At 50.8% G+C, this 23,426-nt stretch overlaps 10 protein-coding genes across 10 annotated transcripts; 5 read left to right on the top strand and 5 right to left on the bottom strand.

Annotated features, from left to right (window-relative positions):
* Positions 1-69: 69 nt before the first annotated feature.
* Positions 70-1,934, bottom strand: CI109_100694 (uncharacterized protein; the record flags this gene model as incomplete). Its single annotated transcript, XM_032004547.1, has 7 exons — positions 70-192; positions 254-649; positions 746-829; positions 887-1,153; positions 1,207-1,359; positions 1,451-1,558; positions 1,638-1,934. 7 exons carry the CDS (start codon positions 1,932-1,934, stop codon positions 70-72), a joined length of 1,428 nt encoding a protein of 475 aa, XP_031861025.1.
* A 606-nt stretch (positions 1,935-2,540) lies between these two features.
* Positions 2,541-4,170, bottom strand: CI109_100693 (uncharacterized protein; the record flags this gene model as incomplete). The annotated part of the gene is made up of 9 exons (XM_032004548.1): positions 2,541-2,616; positions 2,686-2,695; positions 2,764-2,850; positions 2,929-2,976; positions 3,054-3,072; positions 3,141-3,336; positions 3,479-3,561; positions 3,639-3,902; positions 4,165-4,170. 9 exons carry the CDS (start codon positions 4,168-4,170, stop codon positions 2,541-2,543), a joined length of 789 nt encoding a protein of 262 aa, XP_031861026.1.
* Positions 4,171-4,656: 486 nt separating this feature from the next.
* On the bottom strand, positions 4,657-5,634 carry CI109_100692 (uncharacterized protein; the record flags this gene model as incomplete). The annotated part of the gene is made up of 7 exons (XM_032004549.1): positions 4,657-4,795; positions 4,876-4,985; positions 5,093-5,155; positions 5,243-5,255; positions 5,433-5,465; positions 5,530-5,546; positions 5,611-5,634. The coding sequence occupies 7 exons, from the start codon at positions 5,632-5,634 to the stop codon at positions 4,657-4,659; spliced, it is 399 nt and encodes a 132-aa protein (XP_031861027.1).
* A 1,162-nt stretch (positions 5,635-6,796) lies between these two features.
* Positions 6,797-8,640, top strand: CI109_100691 (uncharacterized protein; the record flags this gene model as incomplete). The annotated part of the gene is made up of 4 exons (XM_032004550.1): positions 6,797-7,072; positions 7,141-7,458; positions 7,510-7,675; positions 7,727-8,640. The coding sequence occupies 4 exons, from the start codon at positions 6,797-6,799 to the stop codon at positions 8,638-8,640; spliced, it is 1,674 nt and encodes a 557-aa protein (XP_031861028.1).
* A 296-nt stretch (positions 8,641-8,936) lies between these two features.
* On the top strand, positions 8,937-11,470 carry CI109_100690 (uncharacterized protein; the record flags this gene model as incomplete). Its single annotated transcript, XM_032004551.2, has 7 exons — positions 8,937-8,941; positions 9,006-9,829; positions 10,000-10,407; positions 10,484-10,511; positions 10,568-10,806; positions 10,886-11,113; positions 11,178-11,470. 7 exons carry the CDS (start codon positions 8,937-8,939, stop codon positions 11,468-11,470), a joined length of 2,025 nt encoding a protein of 674 aa, XP_031861029.2.
* Positions 11,471-11,909: 439 nt separating this feature from the next.
* Positions 11,910-14,162, top strand: CI109_100689 (S-(hydroxymethyl)glutathione dehydrogenase; the record flags this gene model as incomplete). Its single annotated transcript, XM_032004552.1, has 14 exons — positions 11,910-11,927; positions 12,009-12,045; positions 12,129-12,201; positions 12,318-12,335; positions 12,416-12,561; positions 12,642-12,695; positions 12,781-12,860; positions 12,970-13,258; positions 13,427-13,533; positions 13,597-13,697; positions 13,755-13,764; positions 13,823-13,898; positions 13,961-14,049; positions 14,109-14,162. 14 exons carry the CDS (start codon positions 11,910-11,912, stop codon positions 14,160-14,162), a joined length of 1,152 nt encoding a protein of 383 aa, XP_031861030.1.
* A 527-nt stretch (positions 14,163-14,689) lies between these two features.
* On the bottom strand, positions 14,690-15,705 carry CI109_100688 (uncharacterized protein; the record flags this gene model as incomplete). Its single annotated transcript, XM_065966822.1, has 3 exons — positions 14,690-14,944; positions 15,111-15,212; positions 15,319-15,705. The coding sequence occupies 3 exons, from the start codon at positions 15,703-15,705 to the stop codon at positions 14,690-14,692; spliced, it is 744 nt and encodes a 247-aa protein (XP_065822894.1).
* A 487-nt stretch (positions 15,706-16,192) lies between these two features.
* On the top strand, positions 16,193-17,515 carry CI109_100687 (uncharacterized protein; the record flags this gene model as incomplete). Its single annotated transcript, XM_032004554.1, has 1 exon — positions 16,193-17,515. One exon carries the CDS (start codon positions 16,193-16,195, stop codon positions 17,513-17,515), a length of 1,323 nt encoding a protein of 440 aa, XP_031861032.1.
* A 215-nt stretch (positions 17,516-17,730) lies between these two features.
* Positions 17,731-19,471, bottom strand: CI109_100686 (uncharacterized protein; the record flags this gene model as incomplete). The annotated part of the gene is made up of 11 exons (XM_032004555.1): positions 17,731-17,778; positions 17,862-17,959; positions 18,022-18,094; positions 18,157-18,177; positions 18,238-18,408; positions 18,481-18,698; positions 18,815-18,916; positions 18,987-19,104; positions 19,220-19,274; positions 19,332-19,342; positions 19,415-19,471. The coding sequence occupies 11 exons, from the start codon at positions 19,469-19,471 to the stop codon at positions 17,731-17,733; spliced, it is 972 nt and encodes a 323-aa protein (XP_031861033.1).
* Positions 19,472-20,114: 643 nt separating this feature from the next.
* CI109_100685 (uncharacterized protein) lies at positions 20,115-23,308 on the top strand (the record flags this gene model as incomplete). Its single annotated transcript, XM_032004556.1, has 3 exons — positions 20,115-20,154; positions 20,232-21,804; positions 21,865-23,308. 3 exons carry the CDS (start codon positions 20,115-20,117, stop codon positions 23,306-23,308), a joined length of 3,057 nt encoding a protein of 1,018 aa, XP_031861034.1.
* Between the last annotated feature and the right edge of the window lie 118 nt (positions 23,309-23,426).

Genomic DNA, 23,426 nt, shown 5'->3' with positions numbered 1-23,426 from the left:
CTTCTTCACGAAAGCACAAGTCTGTGAATGCATGTTGACTCTAGGCTATGTAAGACCCCCAACCTGTTACTAATCATGCTTCCAACCGTCTAGTTCTGACAAGTCTTTTGGATCGGGACCACCTCTTCCCGTACCGTTGGGATCACCTGCACCAGGTCTATACCTCCATAAATGTCTCTTTTCTTCCGACAGCTGCGACGATGTGGACACTCTGTCAGTCATGTACTGCCAATAATGACCGACGCAGACTCACCTTTCCTTCAATCAAATCCGCTACTTCCTTGCCTACTACCGGCAACATCTTGAAAGTATGACCACTATCACCGGTGGCCAATACCAAACCCTTGAATCTCGGGTGTTCCGTCAAAAGCCATTGAGCATCGTCGGTATCGGTACACCAACACATGGCCTGGTTGATCAGCTCCCTCCCCTCGAGATGAGGCAAGGTGATCTTGATAAGTCGTTTGATCTCGTCCAGCGACTCGGTGGGCATGGTGTCTGTAGGGTTTTGAGCGTGTGATCGGGGAACAGAAAGCTTGATGGGTTTAAGAGCACCGAATGGCTGAACGGTCTGGTAATTGGTGTATCCGGGGAACTCGTTGCAGAGTTTCAAAAGATGTGAGTCCTCTCGAGGCTCGAAGAAGAATCCCTATGAAAAGGAGGCGCTGTGTCAGCCGTCAAGTCGAGCTTGCAAGCACATGAAGCCGCAAATCGCCTGTGGCGCATAGTAAACCACGCAACTCACATATTTGTCGTTATACATTGTAGGGATCCCTTTCATGGCCTCAGCTTCCTCCGGTGTGAGTTGGATATGAGCGTAAACCCAGCACTGCATCATATCATCAGCACAATCTACGCGGAATACCAGGAAACACTATTTACTCACCTTGGAAACGCATTGTCCATCCAGATCAACCAGAACAGGCGACCAAGCTCCTGCAGCCAATACGACCAAGTCCGCTTCCCATTCTGTTCCATCAATTGTCTTAACACCTCTGACGGACCCGTCCTCCTTGAGTAAGAGAGAGGAGAAAGTCCCAGAAGATCCAAAAGCGTTCTTCACACCCAGTTTTTGGAGTTCGTTACCGACCGAGTTGAGAGCGTCGGCTGCTGCTACCCACCCACCAGTACCGCAGTACAATCCTCTCCATCCCTACGTCCCTTGGTCAAGAACTTGACGATGGAAAGAGAGGTGACTTGACTCACAGCGATGTCAGCGTTCTTGAGATGGGGTGCTTTTCGCTTGATATCATCTTCGTTGGCCAACCATTCGACATCTGTCCTTCCGAGGGATTTGAGCTTTTCGTACTTCTCTCGGAGTCGCTTAGCTCGAGGCGTATCTCCAGTAGATAAGTCGAGCTGCAATGCGATACGATAGCGTCAGTACTAGCTCACGCCTCCTGCGGTTGAGCAGCAAGAACAGGACCAGGCTACTTGTGCTCAAACTCACCTTTCCGACATCATGAGCGTAAGGAGTGAAGACTGGGTCGGAAGCCCACGCGTCCCATGCTGCGTCGCTCGATCCACCAAAAAGACCAATAGCATCTGCTCCAGCGATCTGCACGAGGGACATGCATTATCAGTCTACGTAACTACACACCTCTCACATTCGGAGGTGTAAAAGCACAAATACGCACCTTGTTGAGATCGTAACCTGCCGAGTTCTTCGACGGGATAGGATATACGTCCAATATCCGTATATCTGTAAACCCTCTACGAGCGAGATGTAATGCCGTAGACGAACCCATCGTCCCTCCTCCTCCTACGATGAGGATCTTGGACGATTTCGAAGCGAGTGCGCCGTGGACAGAGACATCGTCGGATTTGGCCGAAGGAGCAGCAGCACTTGCTGTAGCACCGGCGGTACCGATGTCGGCGGTGTCGGTGGGGATAGAGTCGGACTTGCTCTTGGAGCTAGAAGAAGAGTTACCCATCGTGATGAGGTTGTACGAGTTGATGTAGAAGATAGAAGCTGAAGGCAAAGAGTTGTAGAGGTGGTGTAGATTGTGACCATGTGGATCTATTTAATGAGCACCCGCTAATCTGATCTCCTAAATTACCTCTGAATTCCCCGGACCAGCGTTCCCGGCTAAATCTATACTACTCGTAGTCTCCCCTGAATCACTCGCAGCGGGAATGGGATCGCGTTGCTGGATTGCAGCGAAGTATTTGTACCATGAAATACAATAAGCATCTTAGCGATGGGATATTTCGGACGAGTGACATCTGTGCATGGTTACGCCGTCGAGAGTATACGGAACTTTTGTAGGTTCTTCTCCGTGATGCTCCGAAAGAAGAACGACATGATCTCCGTGTGGCTGGTAGGGATAACACTGGTTGTTGTCTTTTTGATATATGACTGATGGCGGTACCTTGACGACTCAGAGCGATGTCTCTAGTCAGCTGGCCACGTCGGCACAAACAAAGACATCGTTATACTTGGCATTATATAACATTGATCACAGGGGACACTGACATTGTGGACGAGAGTACTACACACACGTAGTATACGACACTACCACCTTTTGCGTAACTCCAGCTTACCAAGGCAGCTCGAGCGGACCAGGCTTCTTCGTCACTTCTTTGCCTAAGACTTCCTCTGCATTTCCAATACCCCTGCAACATCTCGCATATCAGCTATCCCCTCTCGGACAAGTTTCAGTCGTGAAGAGCTAAAGAACATACCTTGCTCCCACTATGCGCGGGATAAATCTCGATCAGCTTGACGAACCGACTCTTAAGAAGGGTAGAAACGAGACTGACATGGTGCCCAGAATTTACCAGACATCTCCATGTCGAGCTTCTCTACAAACTCGCTAATAGGCACAGCTGCTTCCTCTGGTGTGATAGCTACAGCAAGTACGGTATCCCTTGTGAGTATTGCAGCTTGAACTTGGCCAAAGTGCTGAGAAAGCGGCGATCACTCACCGCCCATCTTGTCATAGAACTCTTCCATGCCTGCGTTCTTGGTCATATCTGCGGTATAGCGTGGGGGTTAGACGGTCAGTAGCCTGCGTACAGCCACCCATACGATATAGCTCGGCTAAACTTACCCGTCTTCAAGAAGCCAGGCTATTCGAAGTACTCAGTAATTAGCGCTATGCATTAGCACGAAGTTGTCCGACAAGTGAGACACCCACATGGATCATGGCAATTGGAACACCGCTCTCTTTCAGATCGTAAGACAAGAGATGTCCGACCATGTTACCAGCAGCTTTACTACCGTGATGGCCGTACATCCCACCACCTTCACCTTCGGTACGAAGTGTGATAGAGCCCGCTTCGGAAGTAAGAAGGATGATCTTGGCTTCGGGCGAGAGGGAAGAGGATAGGAGACTAAGGACGGCGAAATTAGGTCATCAGTGAAGTCACGATTGGAATGGCGGTGCGAGTGATATAATCGGAAGCTTGATTACGAGTGCGGTGACTGGCCTGACGACGAGAATACAGGGGTGCGTTGACAGCGTAGAACACTCACAGTGACTGAACAACAAAGACCGGGGCGATCGAGCAGATGGTGTACATCATAATCTCATCCTTCCAATTCGCTTCCCCGATTTTCTGTGTGATGCCCCGTATCAACCACACTCACAGACCCAACGACCAGACCTATATGTGTAGGAGTCCCAGTCACTCACCTCTGGTTTCAATAACCCCGCCACGTAGATCACCACCCCTACAGCCACACCTTGTAGACCCTCCACGATCGTCTCTCCTACATCTTCCTTGGTACAATCGACCTTCTCAATCACCCTCACCCCTTCTGGGAACTTGTCTTTAGCCTCTTCAGCAGATTCGCGGACTGTTGCGAATACTTGAGAAGGAGGGATGAGAGATGCGTAGCGTTTCACAAGGGCAAGACCGAGTCCTTGCGAAGCGCCGATTATAAGTGCGGATTGGGGCTGTGGCGTCGTCGATGTATAGGTCCGGCAGAGTGAAGGTGAGTGGAAGGGAAGAATGACGGAAGGTATCGTTAAAAGAGATGGACGTCGGTGGGTATAGTGTACGCAGCGAGTTGACGAGGTAAACGTACGATGGGAGTGGGAGTGAAGTAGGGATGAGACTCGAAAGTCAGCTTTGCGATACATGGCGGAGAAGACCTAGTCACCAGAATGACCGGTCACGAATGGTAAATCTCCCGAATCTGACCGGGCAAGCACTCACAGGCATATTCGTTGCTTGATTCAGTACGGATAGCTGCTTATTGAAGCCAGATGATAATAATAGGAAGACTAAACGTGTTCAAAGATGATCGCGGAAGTATAGAGTCGCTCTGAATGATGTGGGGGAGTATGATGTAAGAGGTGGAGACAAAAGTGGAGGTCAGTCTGACTTAGGGTTTCCTCAGGTCCGATTGGGAGTGGGCGGTTGTGTACAACCTATCGCAGCTGAGATGAAAGAGACTTCCACATCTACATCGTGCATAACCTCGGGTGCATGACCAGTGCTCCAGAACAAACATTGCCATACTGGAACATGCGATGTGAAGATACGACGTGCTCTGATCTAGAATGCATCACTAAGTGATGACGCTGTGACCGCTTTATGCTTATGATGATTGCATTTCATTGTTCACTACTTTATGGTATTTACTTCTTTGTCTTGTTATGCACATTACGTTCCCCTTCTACCTACCCCGTCGATCAAGCGCATCGCTTATCGGTGAGTACCTTGGGCGGCACCGGTACCTCGGGTGTCACCGAAACCTCGTGCGGGGTTCTTGTTGATCTTGCCAGAGTGAGCGAGGTCAGACTTGTGGGTCTTGCCGTTCTCAAGGATGATCTGGATGGCGGCTCTGTTGAACAAAGACATGGCTGGTGTCAGCTGTTGGAACATGACACAATGCTGCAAGCCATGATAGAAACCGATACGCACTCGACGGACTTGTCCTTGACGTGTTTGTCATCGCCGAAGAAGGCAGTCTCGATCTCCTGCTTGGAGATGGCACCGAGGGAACCGGTGTGACCAGAGGTGGAGGACTTGTACTAGACACGGAAGTACGCGATCAGCAACTGACGCTCGCTTGCGATGTGACAAAGGAGGGATATGGAGGGCGAGATGTGGCTTCTGAGGCAGAGGTCGAACCACTCACGATCTCGAATTGACCAACGAATCGGGAGAGAGCGATGCTCTTGTCAGCCTTCCAGGCCTCGTACTATTGAAAGTGAGCAGCTCGTCAGTGATCTGCATTGAATCGGCAGGTCGGGCTCGGTTCAACCGATACGTCAAGGGCTAGACTCACTTCGGCAACGTCGCTGGGAAAGAAACAGAGGTCAGCACATGAAACAATTGCTAGATATTTGGAATGGGACAAAGGTGACGCGATCCCTGGAGCACGGCCCTCGATGTGATGCTGTGTTGACCGAGTCGACGTGGTCCGAGGACTAACACGGAGCTGGAGGTGGAAGATAGAGAGAAGATACGACACTCACTCGATGAAGACTTGGTACTCCTCAGCGTGCTCGCTACGAAAGGTAATCACCAGCTACTGTAAGTATAATCCATCTCGATGACACGCTTTAGACTTACTTGGGCTTGTAGATGACCTGAATTATAACACCAGATCAGCTAGTGCTCCTGTTCGTGCCAAGTGCAGTGCGGTGGACTTACAGCGACAGCAGTTCCGGACGACATGATTGATATGTTTGTATATGTATGTGTTGTTGTTTGTGAGTGTGATGTTGATGTTGGATATGTGATGTTGATGAAAGAGAAAGGAAGTTGAACGAGGGGATGCTAAGGGTTGTTTTATATACGCTGTACGTGAAGAGTTGTGGTCAAGTACCGGTTGCGTCATGACTCGTTGACTCGTTTCGGACCCGCTCGGATAGATGGATGCAGTCATTATTATCCAGTAACACGCGGCAATGGAATCAATCAACATGACGTGGCATTGTTTTTTCTCAGCTTCCCGTTGCTATCTCACCCGCTTACCATCATATAGACGTATCCATCTTGTTGCATGCATACAGAACAGTGATCAAGAGCGACCCGGAGTAGGGAGACATGCATGCATGCAACAACATGCACGAGATAAGGATGATATACCCATCATTCCATGGAATACGCTAGCGTTGAGTGATGTATGTGCCACATCTGCCACATTCCAGCGGGATTAACGCGGCGTACTACACTTCCAACACATTATGCTTCAGGCCGCGCGGTCCCGTCTCTCTTTGTCTGTCTCTCTTGGCAAAGACACGACACATATCTTTCATTCTCTTCTATATCATCTCAACTCAACACATCAAACAACAGAAGCTAGACTACTTCTCTTTGCCTTGACAGCTACTCGTGGTCCGCTCTTCATTGAGACAAGGCTTCAGTAAGGGCTACAAGCCCTCTTTAGGGGGAGGAAGCGACTCGATCGTCAGACAGTCAATCATCCTTTTGGACGGGCTTAGTCAACAAAGCACAAAGGTGAGTCAAACAGGTCCTCATCTGGGCGGTACATGCGTTATTTTTGCCTGTCCCTCTCTGCTTTACCACCTTATACATCCACACACACCCCGCATAGATGATGATAAACGAAGTCGCGACTGGTCATCTCACCTCTTTTCTCAGACGGAAAGTCTTAGCCGCTTCGGTGGATTAGATGATCGTGTCTGAGAAGAGAGGGTACGGGATGACCTTATCATGTGCACCGACTTCATGCACCACCAACTGATATGCTCTTCCCTTTCTTCTTTCCCTTGATCTCTCCCTCATACCCGGTTGATTTCAAAAAGTCAGATGTTGATCGAAGATGTGCTGCGCATATGCTTACCCATAATTTCGATCAACAGTCTCTGTCAGCATGTCACGATACGCCCCTATCAACACTGAGCCTGACACGCCTCCTCATCCCACCCACTCACGGCGATCATCTTTGCATTCCCTTCAATCCATCCGCATGCACTCGACGCGACGTCCGACTGCGGTCCCAGATCCCGGCGAGATGGACGCCGCTTTCGACGGTCCGCCTGATTTCGAGGAAGAAGGCGAGACACATGGTCTTTTAGGGCGAGAGCAAGAAAGACGAGATCGTGCACCAGGACCTATTCCCGGTGATTATGATTTCGAACGGGACTACGTAAGTGTTGTTTTGTCTCACCTTGTCGCTCAACAACCCGAGCTGACTGTTCATGATTTATTTTGTAGACCTTGCCACCGTCGTCCCCACCTCCGTTTCAGCCTTATTCGGCGCAAAATCCCGCACCTGGAAACAGCAATGGCATCATTTCCACTGCCCCACCATACCGACCTAACCACAATCCACCTAGACATTTCCTAGGCGGAATCTTGCCGTCATCATTCTTACCTCGGCATGCCTCCCCTACACCCGGTTCCAGGGTGATAGGTGGTGGTACGAGCGGTGTATTTGGCAATCTCGCAGCGAGGCCTGATGGACAGCATGCTGGTCCTGACGGCGATGGCCCGGAGTATGTCCCAGAGGACGAGCAAAAGGACGGTCCACCGGTGAGTTGGCTGGATCCCAAATTTACGAGTTTGTATCTGACTTCTTCACAGTCCTATCAAGCAGCTCTGCGTGACGCTGTTCCTCCATATTGGGACACGACCGTTGTGTTACCGTCTTCCTCGTCACCTTTCGGCCCGCTGTCGAGCTCAATAAGTGGTGACGAGATTCTCATCGATGGTATGCCCAGCGGTAACTTCTTTGGGTTTTTCTGGAACTGTGAGTCTGATTCAACCCATTAGCCTGATCAGGCGCTGATTTTGACCACAGTGATCGTCTCGGTATCATTCCAATTCGTTGGATTCCTCCTCACCTATGTTCTCCATACCACGCACGCCGCGAAATACGGCTCTCGTGTCGGTCTTGGTCTTACCATGATCCAGCTTGGCTTGGGACTTCGATCGCGGGCCGAGAAGATGATCGAGGACAACCGATTCCCATCCGAAGTAGCCACCGACCCCTCAGATCCTGTACCTCCAGCCATGAGCGAAGAAGAACAAGCGGAGAACGCTATCGAAGCGATCTATGGTCCTGGCGGGTCTCCGTGGCCGCAAACTTTCAGAGATCCTAATCATCTGGACACGGACCCGGGGACTACGATTCACAATATTCACGAAGCGGAGATCTGGGCGAACCAACACAACATCACCCTTAGCCGATATCTTGGACTACCTACCGCGGAAGAAGTGGGACGAGCCAACGAATACTTCAGCTTCATGATGATGAGTATTGGTTGGTTCATTGTCCTCACCAGCTTCGGAGGATGGTGGAGGGTGAAGAGGTTTGAGAGGGGCTTGAGACGAGCGCAGAGGGAGAGCGAAGAAGCTCAAGCTCAAGCTGCTGCGAATCGAGCCAACGGGGAAGAAGGCGATGCAGGCGAGACCATCACTACGGCACCAACAAACGCCCGCGCGGACGAGCCGGGACTCACTTCCCTGACGTATTATACATCAGCATTCCGAGAAGCATTTGATGGAGCGAGACATATTCAAAGAGGCTTCTTTGGTATGCATGGCAGACCGCTAAGAGGTGGTGGCCACGCACCGCTGAGCACGGAGGATGACGGAGAACACGAGCTGTTAGATGCTCAAGGGTTCGGACTCGGACCCATGGCTACGATGACATCCCCCGGAGATGGACCGCCAGGTGCGGAAGTGAGGAGACAAAGAGGACTTTGGAGCTAGAACATTGTAGTAGTATTGTTATACCATATAGGATGGGTTGTAGATCAATTGATGTTTGTTGAATCTATGCAAGTTGTTTAGACTCGGTACTTCTGTGTGGTTGAGGCCGGTTAAACACCGGTGACCTGATGAACCGGTGAGTTGGGTGAGAGATTACTCGATACGTCATGAAAAGTGCGAAGTCAAAAGAAGCTTTATCTCTCTGTTGCTTTTGACTTTGACTTTGATTCTTGTTTGATGATACACTCACACTGCTTCATCTCACACGGGACAACGATCAACAACAGCGTCTATCCATGGGGTAACTGACTCGGTGCTTTCACACTTCTCACAACAAGACCGCCATATACACCTACCCCACGCAGGCACTCACATAGTGACATGTCACCATCACCACATCATCCCCAATATACACCTCGTCAGCCATCTTCATTCATCTCGCCTCCTATGCCACCTCTGCCTCCTGCTCCACCATCCAGTATCGATCGTTCCCGACCTACACCAACGCCTCGTTTCTTTCTCCACGATAGGGAGACCTACAAAGGACATTCCAACTCGACGGCTTCATCTCCAGATATCGTACAAGCGCCTCAGCCTCCGCCTGTGTCGGTGCCGGTGCCGGTTGGACGTTCGAGGGAAGTAGGACCACACGGTTCTTCCGAAATGTCAAGAAGGTCTTCCGTCGCCACATCTACGAGTAGATCGAGTAACGTCTCATTTTATCGTCAGAATGATAGGAGATACGAACGAGAGCGTGGTTCGAGGGATGAAGGGTTGAGATCAGCTTTGAGGGATTATCAGGTCCATGCGCCCCCATCGCATGCTTCGTCACAATCAATGATGACTTCACAATCGTCCTTCGAATGGTCATTCGATCATCCTCCTTCTGCCAACACAAACAATCCTGAACATCACCATCCTCACGGTGGTGTTGGTGGTGATATTCATGCAAGTCATCTGCGAGCAGGACCACCACATGCTCATCCGACAAGAGGAACAGGTAGTTTACTCTCCCTCTCACACCATGATCAAGGATATGGCTCGGAAGAGATGGACGCGTTGGTAGAGATACATAGGGTTCTGTATAGGGGTAAGGAGGATTTGGAAGTGGATCATAAGGTGCTAAAGTGGGATGAGCAGGGGAAAGAGGTGAAAAGGGTCGTGGAAAGATGGTTCGAGGGAGATTGTGGTGAGTGCGCACTTGCCAGCAAGCGGCAGCTAGCACGCTTGGTGTTTCTGGGGGCCTCGACAATGTACTACTTCTGGCACGACCGAATGATGGTCTATCCGCTAGGGGAACGTTGTATTGTTTGGAACTTGACGAGTTCACAGCTGACGTCTCATTTTCTCTGATTTCAGTCTACGACCACCCCTTACTCCGAATTACATCCCGACAATCCCTTCTCATGCATTTCATCCTCCTTCACCTCCTCTCCACCGTCTATCTCCCCTCCATTACTCCCTCTGCCTTACTTCAACACGCTCGAACTCTCACCTCTACACTGCGTAACCGTCTCCTCGGTGTCGATCAGTCTCACGCAAACACGAACATCTCCAAATTGGCGAACGTGGCGAAAAGACAAATGTTGTTACCGAAAGAAGCAGCGGAAGAGGAAGAGTGGTTAGGTCTTCCGCTCAAACAGCATGCGCGACAAGATTCGTCCACGGACGAGGAGAGCGAAGATAAGGGAGATGATGCAGCTGGGTGGTGGAGATTATGGGATGTCAGGGCGGATTGTAAGGAGATTGGCGAGATGGAGTGTTATGGTGAGTTGGGCACTGGTCGCCTACCTCAACCACTTTGAAGGCACATTGGTTGACGTGTTCGTTATCGCTGGGATAGATGGCTACCATCTCGCTATGATCGAGCAGTAAGTCCACTTCCTACTAGCTTTCCCCTTTCAAAGCACTGACCCCTCTCGTGTAGCGTGATCACATTGACCCTCTTCCCATCCGTCACTAAACCTCGCAATCCACTCGGCTCGATCTCGTCCCGAAACTCGTTCGCTTCCCTTCCCAGCGCAGAGGGACCAATCGGCGCCGGGGGCGCTAGTGGACCTTCGGCAAGCTTCTCAAGGAGGTTGATGGCTTGTCTGGCGACTGAATTCGAGGGACTATTGCATTGGGATCTGCCGATCTCGACTATGGTTCAGTTCAACGAAGTTGGTAAGTGGCATCTTCTTTGGCTTCGGACGGTGATTTCCACTATCCTGTCGTTTGCTGATATATATCTTTGACCTCAAAGGCAAAGCGACTCACGTCCGCGATATGATCGACATCCGAGATGCATTCGAGACTTTTGTGCCATTCGCCAAACGTATTGGATGGATCACGCGTCATATCACTGGAATGGTGACGAGCAGAATCGGAGCTTTGGCCCTTTCTTTCGTGCCCGGTGGTGAAGCACTAAAGAAGCTCGCGGAAACAGCTATTGTAGGGGAGAGACACATCGCGCAGAGTGATATGGTACCTGGTAAGCGCGGTGAGGCGTGTGATCACGCAGATCGAAGCTGATCTCATACCGGTTGATCAAGTAGTCAAGGAGAAAATGGTCTCGCCCATCGGACTGGGCTTTACATCAAGCCACGATGATGCCTTGTCCAAATTCACACGAGGCAATGTCACGGACGCCAGCAGCACTCCCACAGTCGTCGGGCCGCGAAGTAAATCTCGTTCCGGGACACCGGGAGTTGGGAACGGTGCGTTGAACTCGTTAGGCTTAGAGGGATTGAGTGCAAGTGTGGGTCCTGCTCCGGATGCTGGACTGGGGTTAGGAGTCGGCAGTGCCCCGGATGTGGATATCAGTAGCGGCGAAACGCAAAGTCTCTGAGCGTGTTGGTATTTCAAGTGTCAGCAATTGTTCAACATCGGTGTAACAGTATGTTAGTATTAGACCAAAAGCCGGTTTCTTCGTTATTGTAGTCATCTCGCTGTTTGTTTATCGTTCCAATCATGTCCTGCCTCGGTTGTAGATATCTATTTGAGCTTATGTATGCCACTATCTCTGTGTTTATCACTGTTGCACATCGGCAAACTAAGGAAACCTTCGGCCCACCATGTCGGTGTTCAGCAGCTGTCGCTTAGAGGTGACTTACAGCGGCGCTTAGTAATAACAGCAGTAATATAATTGGGTGTAATAAATAAGTTGGACGTTTCGAGCTACTTGGGCTTCGCTATCATCCTCTCGACCACTATTTCAGTTTCAAGGCCATTCTTACTTCTTTATCTTATTGACTATCATCAACCTACACAACATCAATAAAGAAATCATGTCTACTGAAGGCCAGGTAAGTCGCAGTGTCGCTCACGATCGTGAGAAGAGAGCAAAGTACTCAACAGGGATACTGACATCCAAATCGACTTGTCAGACTATCACTTGCAAAGCCGCTATCGCTTGGGAGGCCGGTACGTCACCCTCTCCCTACCAGTGCACCAAACGCAACGCAGAGAGACGTTCTGACACTACCGCCTTTCTGTTCATCTCGTAGGCAAACCCCTTAGTATCGAGGAGGTCGAGGTCGCTCCTCCCAAGGACGATGAAGTTCGAATCAAGGTTCTTTAGTAGGTACACACTCTTACAAAGCAAACCTCCACTTTTCTCGGTTAAACCACTATCATCGTCATGCTCATCATCGCCGGATTTGAATGCTGATAAATCGTTCCGTCGTTCACCACAGCACCGGTATCTGTCACACGTGAGTGATCTACCCGTCTGTCTACAGATGGACAACGAGAAAGGGGACGGATATTGACCAGTCTCGGTTTCGCCTCGTAGTGATGCGTTCACACTCTCTGGAAACGATCCCGAAGGTGCTTTCCCCGTCATCCTCGGACATGAAGGTGGTGGTCTTGTAGAGTCGGTCGGTAAAGGTGTCGACAACGTTAAAGTTGGAGACCATGTTATCCCTCTTTACACTGCCGGTGAGTTGGTTGTACCACTACCCCTGGGTCACAGAGTCGATGAGCTGATTATGGCTTATGGTTGTTGACTTGCGTGATAGAATGCAAAGAATGCAAGTTCTGTAAATCTGGAAAGACCAACCTCTGTGGTCGAGGTGAGTCGACTTCCAGCTTTCAGGATCTTGTAGTTCACGCAGGATGAACAAAGCTGATGATAAACACGTATTCCACCGCGCACAGTCCGAACTACCCAAGGAAAGGGTGTTATGCCTGATGGAACGTCCCGATTCAAGTGCAAGGGCAAGGATATCCTCCACTTTGTGAGTGCTTCTTTCGTATACGTTTCTGTCCCGGGTGCCAACTCCCTCTGCACCTTGCACCAGTGTTTGGGCTACCCAAATGAAACGGTCGCTAACTCACCCTTCTCAGATGGGAACCTCCACCTTCTCCCAATACACCGTAGTCTCCAAATTCTCCGTTGTCGCCGTCAACCCTAAAGCCCCCCTCGAGAAGGCTTGTCTGCTCGGTTGTGGTATCACAACAGGTTACGGTGCCATCACCAAGACTCCCGGGATTGAAGATTCCAACGTTGCCATTTTCGGTGTTGGATGTGTCGGTCTTTCAATCTTGCAAGGTGCTAGAGCGAAGGGATGTAAGAGGGTGTTTGCGATCGATACCAACCCGAAGAAGAAGGAATGGGCTCTCAAATTTGGTGCTAGTGAGTGCTTGGCGAACCTCCATGGCGTTCTGGAGAGGAGTAGGGGGTGTCGGCGTGTACAAAGGGGGGAATCGAACAATGCGTGGTTGTAACCAGGGCTGGGGCGTGGGGTGAGCGGGGTGGGGTAGTTAGCCTTTCGTAGATCACTTGGCTGACATCACGCCATAGCCGACTTTGTCAACCCCAAAGAACTTCCAGAGGGCAAGAGTATCGTCGACTACCTCGTAGAGGAGACCGACGGTGGTCTTGACTTCACCTTTGACGCGACTGGTAACGTAAGTCAGGCGGCAGCCGCACAGGAGTGCCGAGATAGGAGCTAACTCAGCCTCGTCGTCCAGGTCGGTGTGATGCGAAACGCTCTTGAGGCTTGTCACAAGGGCTGGGGTGTGTGTAACGTTATTGGTGTCGCTCCTGCCGGCGCTGAGATCTCTACACGACCGTGAGTTTGCTCCCATGACGTAGATTGGAATCTTGCTGATCACTACTTGTCTCTCAGATTCCAACTTGTCAGTTCGGAAAGTCTTACTAGAGTGTGGGACCGACAACTGACGCATTTACTTCTAGGTTACCGGTCGAGTGTGGAAGGGCTCAGCTTTCGGTGGTGTCAAGGGCCGAACCGAGCTCCCCGGCATCGTAGAGGGTGAGCATTGTCCCGCTGTCTTGATGTCAAGGTCGAACTTAGCGCTGACGTCGATTGCGTAGACTACCTCAACGGTACTCTCTGGGTCGACGAGTTCGTCTCCCACCACCAGACTCTCGACGACATCAACAAGGGCTTCGATGACATGCACGTGAGTGGGATCGAGTCCGTCCAGAGGGGAGTCGCAAGCTTATGTATCATGTTTCCTAGGCCGGTGACTGTATTCGATGTGTTGTCAACATGGGCTTTGACGATGCTCCTTAGAAGAGTACAACGGTGCGACGAAAAGGAACAGAGGATAAGAGATGTGTTTTCGCAGAGTTGGTTGCGTTAATTGCGATGTATTTCATCGCTGCAAGGGATGTGCTTTGCAGTGGGTTTGCAGGTCTGCATGGTTCTCGTGTGCATGTTGGTGATTTGCATGACTGTGCAGAAGTTGGTTAGATATGGATGTAACCATAGTGTGGTTGCGCTATAAAACTCTTCGCGCTCTATTTTCTACACTGTTTAGCCAATACATGAATCCCCCGCGCACCCAGAAGGTCCTCCATGTCCATGTACCTCCTCCATGTCAGTAGATCAACGATCACATGTGTGCGATCAGCCATGAGGTATAGAGCATCTCTCTGTGCGGTATCGCTCTCGCAGTTGGCGAAGTATTGTCGGGCCGTTTGCTCTAACCAATCAGTTGGAGATGGTAGCGAGATTTGGATGCCAATCCGTCAAACCCAAGTAATGCCCCACCTTCCGGTCGAGGTATGGTATCGTCTCGTCATCCGATTTCTGACGACTTAGTCAAAATCCCTTCGTGCAGCTTTCTTCGCCCCATTCCTCTTTTTCCCCTCCAACCTCCTCTCATTCTCCCTCTTTACAAAACCCTTCACTTTCGCTCTCTGTTCTGAGGATGTAGGGTTGATTATCAGACTTTCGGCAGAGGAGAGGATTGTGTTGTATAGTATCAGAAGTGCTGTTTGGTGATTTTGAGTCGCGGAACGAGATTGTTGGGATGAGACTAGGAGAGTGGGCGGGGTGGGGTGGTAGTGTGGCTAAACGACGGATGCAGAATAACAATTTCGTCAGCGTCTGTTGATGAAGTCAGGCTTGAGTACAGCCATCAACGATGTTGAGAGATTGGTTGAACGAGGGAGCAGGGGTGTAAGGGGTGTCGCACACAGTTGAGCTGGATTGCATATTGAGTCCAGTCGCACTCACCGAGTTCTCCAGAGCTGGTATGACGAAAGGAGGCAACCACCTCTCCTGTGCATGGGTGAGATCGAGACGGATCGTCACTTTCGATTCGGTCTTATTTACATGCTAAACACGGTCACACCACCAAAGTCAACCTCGTCTCGCGACCCCAGAAGAGGAGACATGTAAACATGTGCGGCTGGGATCGATGTGTGTTCCGGACAGGACTCACCTGGCCACCTGGTCCGCTGGATCGACTACGTGTGATCTCTAGACTTTCTTTAGGGATATGATCGAGCTTGAACCCGTCTACCCAGGATCGAGCGAGAGCGTGATCTTTGTGCGAAGAGAGGTGGTGGAGGTGTTGTAGATCGTGATTCTGGGCAGAAGTATGGACATATCGGCGGAGTGGGGTCGTAGGTGAGGTACGATAATATCTTTTTTGTCGAAACGTAGCAATCGGTAACGAGAAGGGTTTCGAGGTGTTGTTGGTGTTGCTATATAGTACGGTCGGAGGTGGAAATGAGTATTGTCGCCTTGGAATGAACCATTTCTGATAAGACGAGACAAGCGGACTCCGAACCACAAGTCGACTAATGTCTCCTATACGGTGAATCATGGTCTGGTAGCTGTCGCTGAGCTCTCCCGTCCTGTCCCTTGCCGGTTGTGTTCCCAGTGCAGTCAGTGTCCGGGTCATCATGCATACAAGCAAATTGAGACAGCTTTGTCCCCATCACATCTCTCCTTCTCACGATTTCGGTTTTGTACGGGGTATAAACTTCCACGTCATCGTTAAAGGAGCATCCCCCGGTTATACCGGTTTCGTTCTTCTGGAGAGGGGAGTCCAAGCGAGGTGATGAGGATGTCTGATGAATGGCAGAGCTTGTAATACATATACCTGATTGACTGCCTTGACGAGAGCACAAGTCTCTTCGGATTGACTGTGATCTTTAATTGACAGTGTTGTGATTTCTTTGACTATCCAAAATTCCCCGCCCGTCACTCGTCATCTGAAACAATAGCATCTATCACTCAACCCTACCACTTCATCCGCCAACTCTTGCCTACACGCTTCACCAGTCTCGACCGCATATCTTCACTCGACCATGTCCTCCAACGCATCACCGCCCCCTCTACCCCCATCAACACTCACTCTCCTCCTCTCGTCACTCTTACCTCCATCTCCACTCCCACAAGAGCTCCTATCCAAATCACTCCTCCAACGTCTACTCTACCTTCCCCCCTCACCTACTGACCTCGACGCGCATATCTCCCCTTTCCCTTCGAATACTGAAGACCAGCCTATTTCTTCTCGACTACGAGAACTTGCTCGAGGACATAAGTTGACAGAGGTGGAATATACAACCGAAGGAGAAGAAGTATTTGGACGAGTAAGGATCGTACCCGAGCTCGAAGGCGGCTCAACTACGGAGGGAGAGGTGGAAATTTGGTTCGAGTTTGAGGGTATTGATGGGGAAAGTAGAGGTTGGGTCTATCATTCTGCGAGATTGCCAGTTGGTCAGAATGATGGCTCAAGACAATGGGTAAAAGATCCCTCTCTCCTCCCGTCAACCTCGAACGACCACCAAGAACAACAGCAACACGAAACGTCGACAATGAGAGATGGAATGGGGTCATATTCGCTCAACGATGACGAACATGCGCAAGCACAAGCGCCTGCTGGATATTGGGCAGCATTCGATTCTCCCCCGAAAGCCCAAAATACGTTCGACCTACCATCACATATCGGGGCTGGCGGAGAAGGGGAAGGGGGAGAAGACGATTATTGGGCTCAATATTCAAGACCTGCTACAGCACCTATCACGCCAGGCGTAGCGACTCCAGGTGGTCCTTCGTCAGCATCAGGTGGTGTAGCGAGACATTTCCCAGGTATGACAAATACGTTACCTTCCCAAGTCAGAACTGCGAACGGAGCCGATCACAATGGACTTGGACACCGAGTGGAAGGAGAAGGGGACGGTCTTCAACTTGGACTTCTTCACGCTCTGAACGGCGCAAAAGATAGTCAACCGAGGGGTATATGGAAAGATGAGACTGGAGTTCAAGTTAGAGATAGGTTAAAAGGTAAAATTGGGAATAGTCTAAAAGATCTATGGGGGCGTTATCTTGGAGAGGCCACATCGATGGATCAAGTCGACGACGAAGTGCTGGAAGAAAGAGCAATGGGCTGGTTACGAATCTCCAGGAGCGTGGTGGATTCGACCCCTACCGCCTCAACGATAACAGCGGATGGGGACGAGATTGTGATCAGAGCAAAGTTGGAAGTCTTGAAGGAGATGTATGAGGTGGTGGAAGAACAGGAACACGAAGACGATGGATTTTGGAGATTGTGCGAAGGAGTCGTCAAGTCACAAAGAGGTGGAGAGGTGGAGGACGAGGAAGTCAGACAGACAATGTACTACGAGTAGGTGCGGAGGGAACGGTTAATCAGGTCGTCGTGATAGAGGATCCCCCCTTCTTACGCATAGCATATCACATACGGAACGGAGCATGGAGGCAAGTAGCATAGAAAACTGCATGAAACGACGTCTCCCTTGATTGGATATACAACTCCCTTCGCTGATAATTTCGACGGCGACCCTTCTCTGTCATTCCTTGTCCAGATCTAGTCCGTTGCCTGCGACTAAGCGGTGGCAAGAGCAGCCTTCCTGGCAGCAGCGAGCGTAACCAACTGTGGTAGGTAGATCAGCAAGTCATGAAACGCTTCAACACAGTTCAAGTAGTAATGATGAACGAATCAAATTCCCCACTCACCCTCTTGACGAACTCGTAGATCCTTCGTTGGGCGACGAACATGAATGCAGCGGTCAAAACGCTTTGCAGTAGTTTGGGAAGCAGACCGGCGTAGAGTCCTGCATGGTGATGGAGACTTAACGCTTGGACTCTGAGGCGGAGGACAACTCGTCTAACTCACCTGACAAGCCTTCGCTCTCGAGGATGTGGAGGATCGCTTTCAGAGATGACTTGTATTTGTGGGTGGCAGCTTGCTGCAAGTGTCAAAAATAGTCAGGTCGGACCAGTTGCCAGTTTTTGACGAGGATTAACTTACGAGTCGAGACTTGACGACGATCTGTACCAGCAGCAATATGTCAGCAATGTGATGTGATGAACGCGATGAACTCCGACTCACATATGGATAAGTACCACCTGTGGCTACGAGCTTACTCGCAGCTCCAAGGAAGAAGAGATCCCAGTCGGTCAACGAACTTCTACCCAGGGCTTTCTTTCCGGTAGGCGTGACACCTTGTCGACCGAGTCTGTAATTGAGCAAAAGCGAAACAAGTCGCTCAAATGTCGTATACTATATCCAAAAATAGACAGGGTCAGCGCACCGCCAATGGCTATACCTCCATCGCAATGCGCCGACGCTTACCTGGATCACAGGATTGATGACCAAGATCAAAGCAGGTCCAATACCGCGCCACAGACCTCTCACTCCATCTTGCTTGATGATCTCCTTGGCAGCGTCGATACCCGACGGCTTGATCTTCTTGGTGACACCATCACGGGACTCGGAGAGTGTGACGGCACGTGTGGATTGAGCGGTTTGAACGGTCCAGATCGGGTTGGTGACAAGGGTCGTTATGGAGCCTGTAGGGAATGCAACATCACAGATCAGCCTAACCCCGGAACGAACAATGTCGAAAAGAGCACTCTTGCGACTCGATCTCTGCCTAGTGTCATCGTGTAGGATGATAGTAACGCACCTGCAATTAGACCGGCAATGATACCCTCGCCCGTGGTCAGTGCGCTCAAAGAGCTATTCGTCTTTGCTCTTCTCTTGATGAGAACTGATCTTGTCTCCTCATCTACGTTATCAATTAGCCACTCATCAGACATGCGGATAGAGGAGGATTAGTGGACAGGTACATCACTCACAAAAGGCATAGTATACTCCGTTCGTCACTGCAATTCCGAACAAGGAGCTAGAAAGACCAGAGTAAAGACCTGAAAGTCCTTCTTCTTTCAGAGTCTTCTGGATAGCTTGTGGGATAGTCTACGACAGAAAGTATTATCTTAGCGGCCGTGAACAGAAGTTATACCAATATCACGGTGAAAGAGCGGGATTACAAATGTTCGGAATAGGTGTGCACCTGTTGTCGATTACTTACAAGGTGTTCCTTCTTGGTTTGTACCGCTGCACGAGTCGATAGGTTGACTAGAGGACTATCGATCGGATTAGAAATAGGTACGGCATAGTGTTCATGTTCGAAGCACACATACTATGTCAAGGCCTGAGTGAAAAAGACAGAGTCAGCAGTTACATTTCATCTCTTAACAAGAGCGGACGACCCGGGAGAACATACCATCGAGACGCATCCACCGACCGAGCCTGCCAAAGCGTGAATCGCTGAATCTCCCATGTTGCTGATCGGTTTTGTAATTCTGTCAGAATACCAACACAGTAAGGGCTATGTTGATGTGGATAATCCGCCAAAGAGATGGAATGTTGATTGTCTCTCGAGGTATGTAGACGTAGACGCGAAGAGGGAGTGGTGGAATTGGGTTCGGCTGACAGCAATAACCGGTAACCACTCTCTCTAGATTTCTCTCCGCGCGCCTTTTCTGATATCTACGTGGTAAGAGCTTCGAGCTAAATGGCCAAGACCTCCACGTAGGGAGCATCGCGGAACATGTCTTCACTGTGCAGCGTCCTCTGATATTTGGCATGTGGCATGAAGGCAGACAAGTGCATACTGATCTTTTTCTGTCTTCTGTCAAGAGGGAAGGCCTGTTATACCATGCAAGGGCATGAGCATCACCCACGCCAAACATCCAAACCTGAACCTGAAACGCCACTTAGCAAGGGATGCATCGCCCACGTGTCGGAAGTGTGGAGACCCCGCAATCTGCCTCCGCTTTTTGTGTGTCAGACTTGTGCACTTTCCGCCATCCTTCCCTTTTGTGCATCAATCTTCACTCATATCCTTCCACCTTGCCTTTGCAACTTTCTCACTCGAGCGTAGCAGCTTATTGATGGTAGTAGTGTGAAAATCCAACCTCAAGATGGGTCTATCACGTATTCAGCTTGCAGCGGCGCTAGTCGGTATGTCTTTCTGACCTCACATTTCGCTCATCAGAGTTTACCCGCACTGACCACCGCGTGGCACTGTGATTTTACAGAGTACGATAACGACCCCGACTCTCCCATCCCACGACCCGATTCTCGTTCTCATCGAGATAGTGCCATCTTCCTTCCGTATCAACGAGCACAACAAGAAGCGAGAAGGAGACAGATCTTCTCACAACCTCCACCTGTGCTACCCAGTCCCTTGGAATCGAATTTCCCTTCCGGTTCGAATCAGAGACGACCAGACAGTCAAGCTCGGAGAAGAAGCACCGTCACGGATTTAGATCTCGGTGGTCCAGCCTCAAGTCATGATGGAGGTGGAGAGGATGAGAGAGCGTGGGAGGGCACCCAAGGCGGTGCTTCAAAAGGAGAAGAGGATGTTGCAGATGTCGACGTATCGAGATGGGGTTTACCCTCCCATCTGGTCACCGATAATCCACATCAACCAACCGCTCGCCGCGTACAAGAAACCCGAATAGTACCACAGCCCGTCACCTCGCCCGTATACGGACGAGCCAAATCGATACACGTTTCCGACGTCCTCGAAGTACAGGGATCCGATCAACCGTCGCGGAGTGTCCCTCCACCACGCCCGCATGGCAGAACACTGTCTATGGGTGACGCATTCATCGACGTCTCCTCGGCTGGTACATTGACTGATGATCGGTACGGGGCAGATCGAGCTTTGGCGGAAGCTGAAAGGGTACGAAATTTGGTTAACAGACCGCACACCGTTATGGGGTGGCAAGGAGGCGAAGGTGGTAGAACCGAACTGAGAAATAGGAAGATATCCAACCCAGTCATGGTTCCCCTTCCATCCTCTCCTCTGTCTTCGACCTTTACTGGTGTGAGACCGCTCTCGTCGATAAGTCGGGCTTTCACACCTGCCAACGAAGACGATGAATACCTCGAAACGCTCGATGAGCCCAACCCATTCGCTTTACCTGCACCGCCTCCCGAGTTGGGATCTCGTTTTGACCCCAAAATCCTCAAGTCTCAGAGACGCTCTAGTGCCGGATCAGCTCCACCTATCGACTTTGAGACGCCCAGCAGACCCTCAAGCCGAATGAGCCACACCTTGCCATCGAGAGGACCAGAGGAGGTGTCGTACCTCGATCCTGCTTCGCCGAGTCGAACACCTCCACCTGTCCAAAGGGTGTATGACGAGATCCCTACTCCAGCCGAGTTCGGTCGACCTCTCATGCCTCCGAGACACTCCACATCCGCAATACATCGAATGAACCGACAGTCCCTTCTGCGGCCTAAAGTCCTAGTCATGCCTTCTCCTCTAGCTGGAGTACACGCTTATAATGGGCCTGAACCGAAAGTCCCAGAGGGTTTCGTGAGAGGTGAGAAACCTTTACCAGCGGAAGCGAAGACGACAGGCCGACGACCTGGAATACCACTCAGTCTGAGTCAGAAAACGTTCAGGAGCAGTTTGTTAGTTGGAGGAAGAAGAGAGGATGAGGAGTACTGGCTTGGAGGTACGGAGGAGGAAGGGGAGATTGCGGTGCAAAGAAGGGAACTGGGTGGAAGTGCATTGGAAAAGAAACCAGGAAAGCTGTATGGAAGGAGCTTGATGGATGAGTTGGAAGCAAGGAAAGCGGCGCAAAAGGGAAGGCAGAGGTAAGTACAGCCAGACGCATAGACCAGTCAGAGCAATGGCTAACACTGACTTCACCGCAGGGTCTTCACTGGTGATTCGAGACCGGCAATGATGGCGCGTAACTCTGCGCTTCATGATTCGTCAGCTCTGGCTACACCGCAATACGACTCACCGACCTCAGCAGGTAATATAGCTCAGCCTCGACCTGTGACCTATCATTCCGGCGCCCAAGCACCGCTGTTACGCGTCCAATCTGGTAGCGATCTAAGGACCAATGCCGACCTAGAAGGCAATATCGAAGGTCCAGGGGACAGAATCACAAAGTCAAGATCTGTCTTTGGAGTGGATCAGCTTTGGGAGAGGGAGATGACGAAGCTGAGGATGATCCAGGACGACGAGAGGATCAGGAAGGAGGAAGAAGAAGCAAGGCGGCTGCTGGCAGAACAGAAGAAACAGAAGAAGGGGAAGAAAGATAAAGGTAAAGGCAAGGCTGTGATCCAGGTCGAAGAGCCAACAGTAGTTGACGAGCGACCGGTGGAAGAGGTTTTGGGGATATCACCGATAAGGAGGGCCGGTAGTCTACCACCTGCTATCGACTACTCTCCTGAGAAGGTAGCCCCAGTGAAGGTGGAGGACGAAGAGGAGACGAGAAGCGAAAACGAAGATGGGGCAGCTGAGGTCGATCCAGCGAGACAAAGTGAAGAGGCGGAATCTACTTTGTCGAAAGCTGTCGACTCAGAAGAAGAGTCGGACGAAGACGTACCGCTCTCGAAACTTGCTCCTGCAGCTCGATCGACCATCACAAAGGCATCTACATCGATGGCTCCGACAGATGTAGTGGACGTTCAACAAGCTGTTATGGAGTCCGAATCCGACGAAGATATCCCCTTGTCCAAGCTCGCTCTCAAATCTCCATCTAGGTCAAGTGGTAGATCCAGCCAAGTTCGAGGTCAGCGGGTGGATTCATTGGGACTAGTCATCCCTGCTGCCAACGACGATGACAACGAAGACGAAGACGACCTCCCTTTGGCTGTACGACAAGCGAAGGCGAAAGGTCTGAAGCCGATCACGAAAGCAGAGATCATCGAAGACGATCTACCATTAGGATACAAACATGCGGAGAAAGCACAACAGCAGATGGCGGAGCGTACCACTGGAGGAGGATGGGACGGTACTGGGACGATGTATCCCCTGGGACAAGGTATGAGTCCCGCTCGCATGGCGATGAGTTCATATCCCAATCAGGCCATGTGGGGTATACCACCTCACATGAGCGTCTATATGGGTATGGGCATGGGTGTCCCTTATCCCGGGATGGGCCATCCAAGTCTCTCGATGCCGGATTTACACCAGGCGATGGTAGTGGGCATGGGCGATGGTCAGTACAGTAATCCGCCGTACACGCCTATGACCGGACAGCCTCCTTCGGCAGGGAATAACATCGATAGTTGGAGACAGGATGTGGCGTTGGCTCCTGTACCGACTGGCGGGACCGCGAGTGGTAGTGGTGGCAGCGCGAGATAAGCGAGGCAGGAACGAGGCATTAGTTACATACGGACCAAAAGTTACTAGGGAACTTGTACAGAAAAAGGATTGCCCGTCTTCCATGCTTGTAGTGATCGAACAGTATATGTGCTATAGT

Source organism: Kwoniella shandongensis, chromosome 1 (genome assembly GCF_008629635.2).
Source record: "Kwoniella shandongensis chromosome 1, complete sequence".
NCBI classification, from domain to species: Eukaryota; Fungi; Basidiomycota; class Tremellomycetes; order Tremellales; family Cryptococcaceae; genus Kwoniella; species Kwoniella shandongensis.
This window is presented reverse-complemented; position numbering and strand designations above follow the sequence as displayed.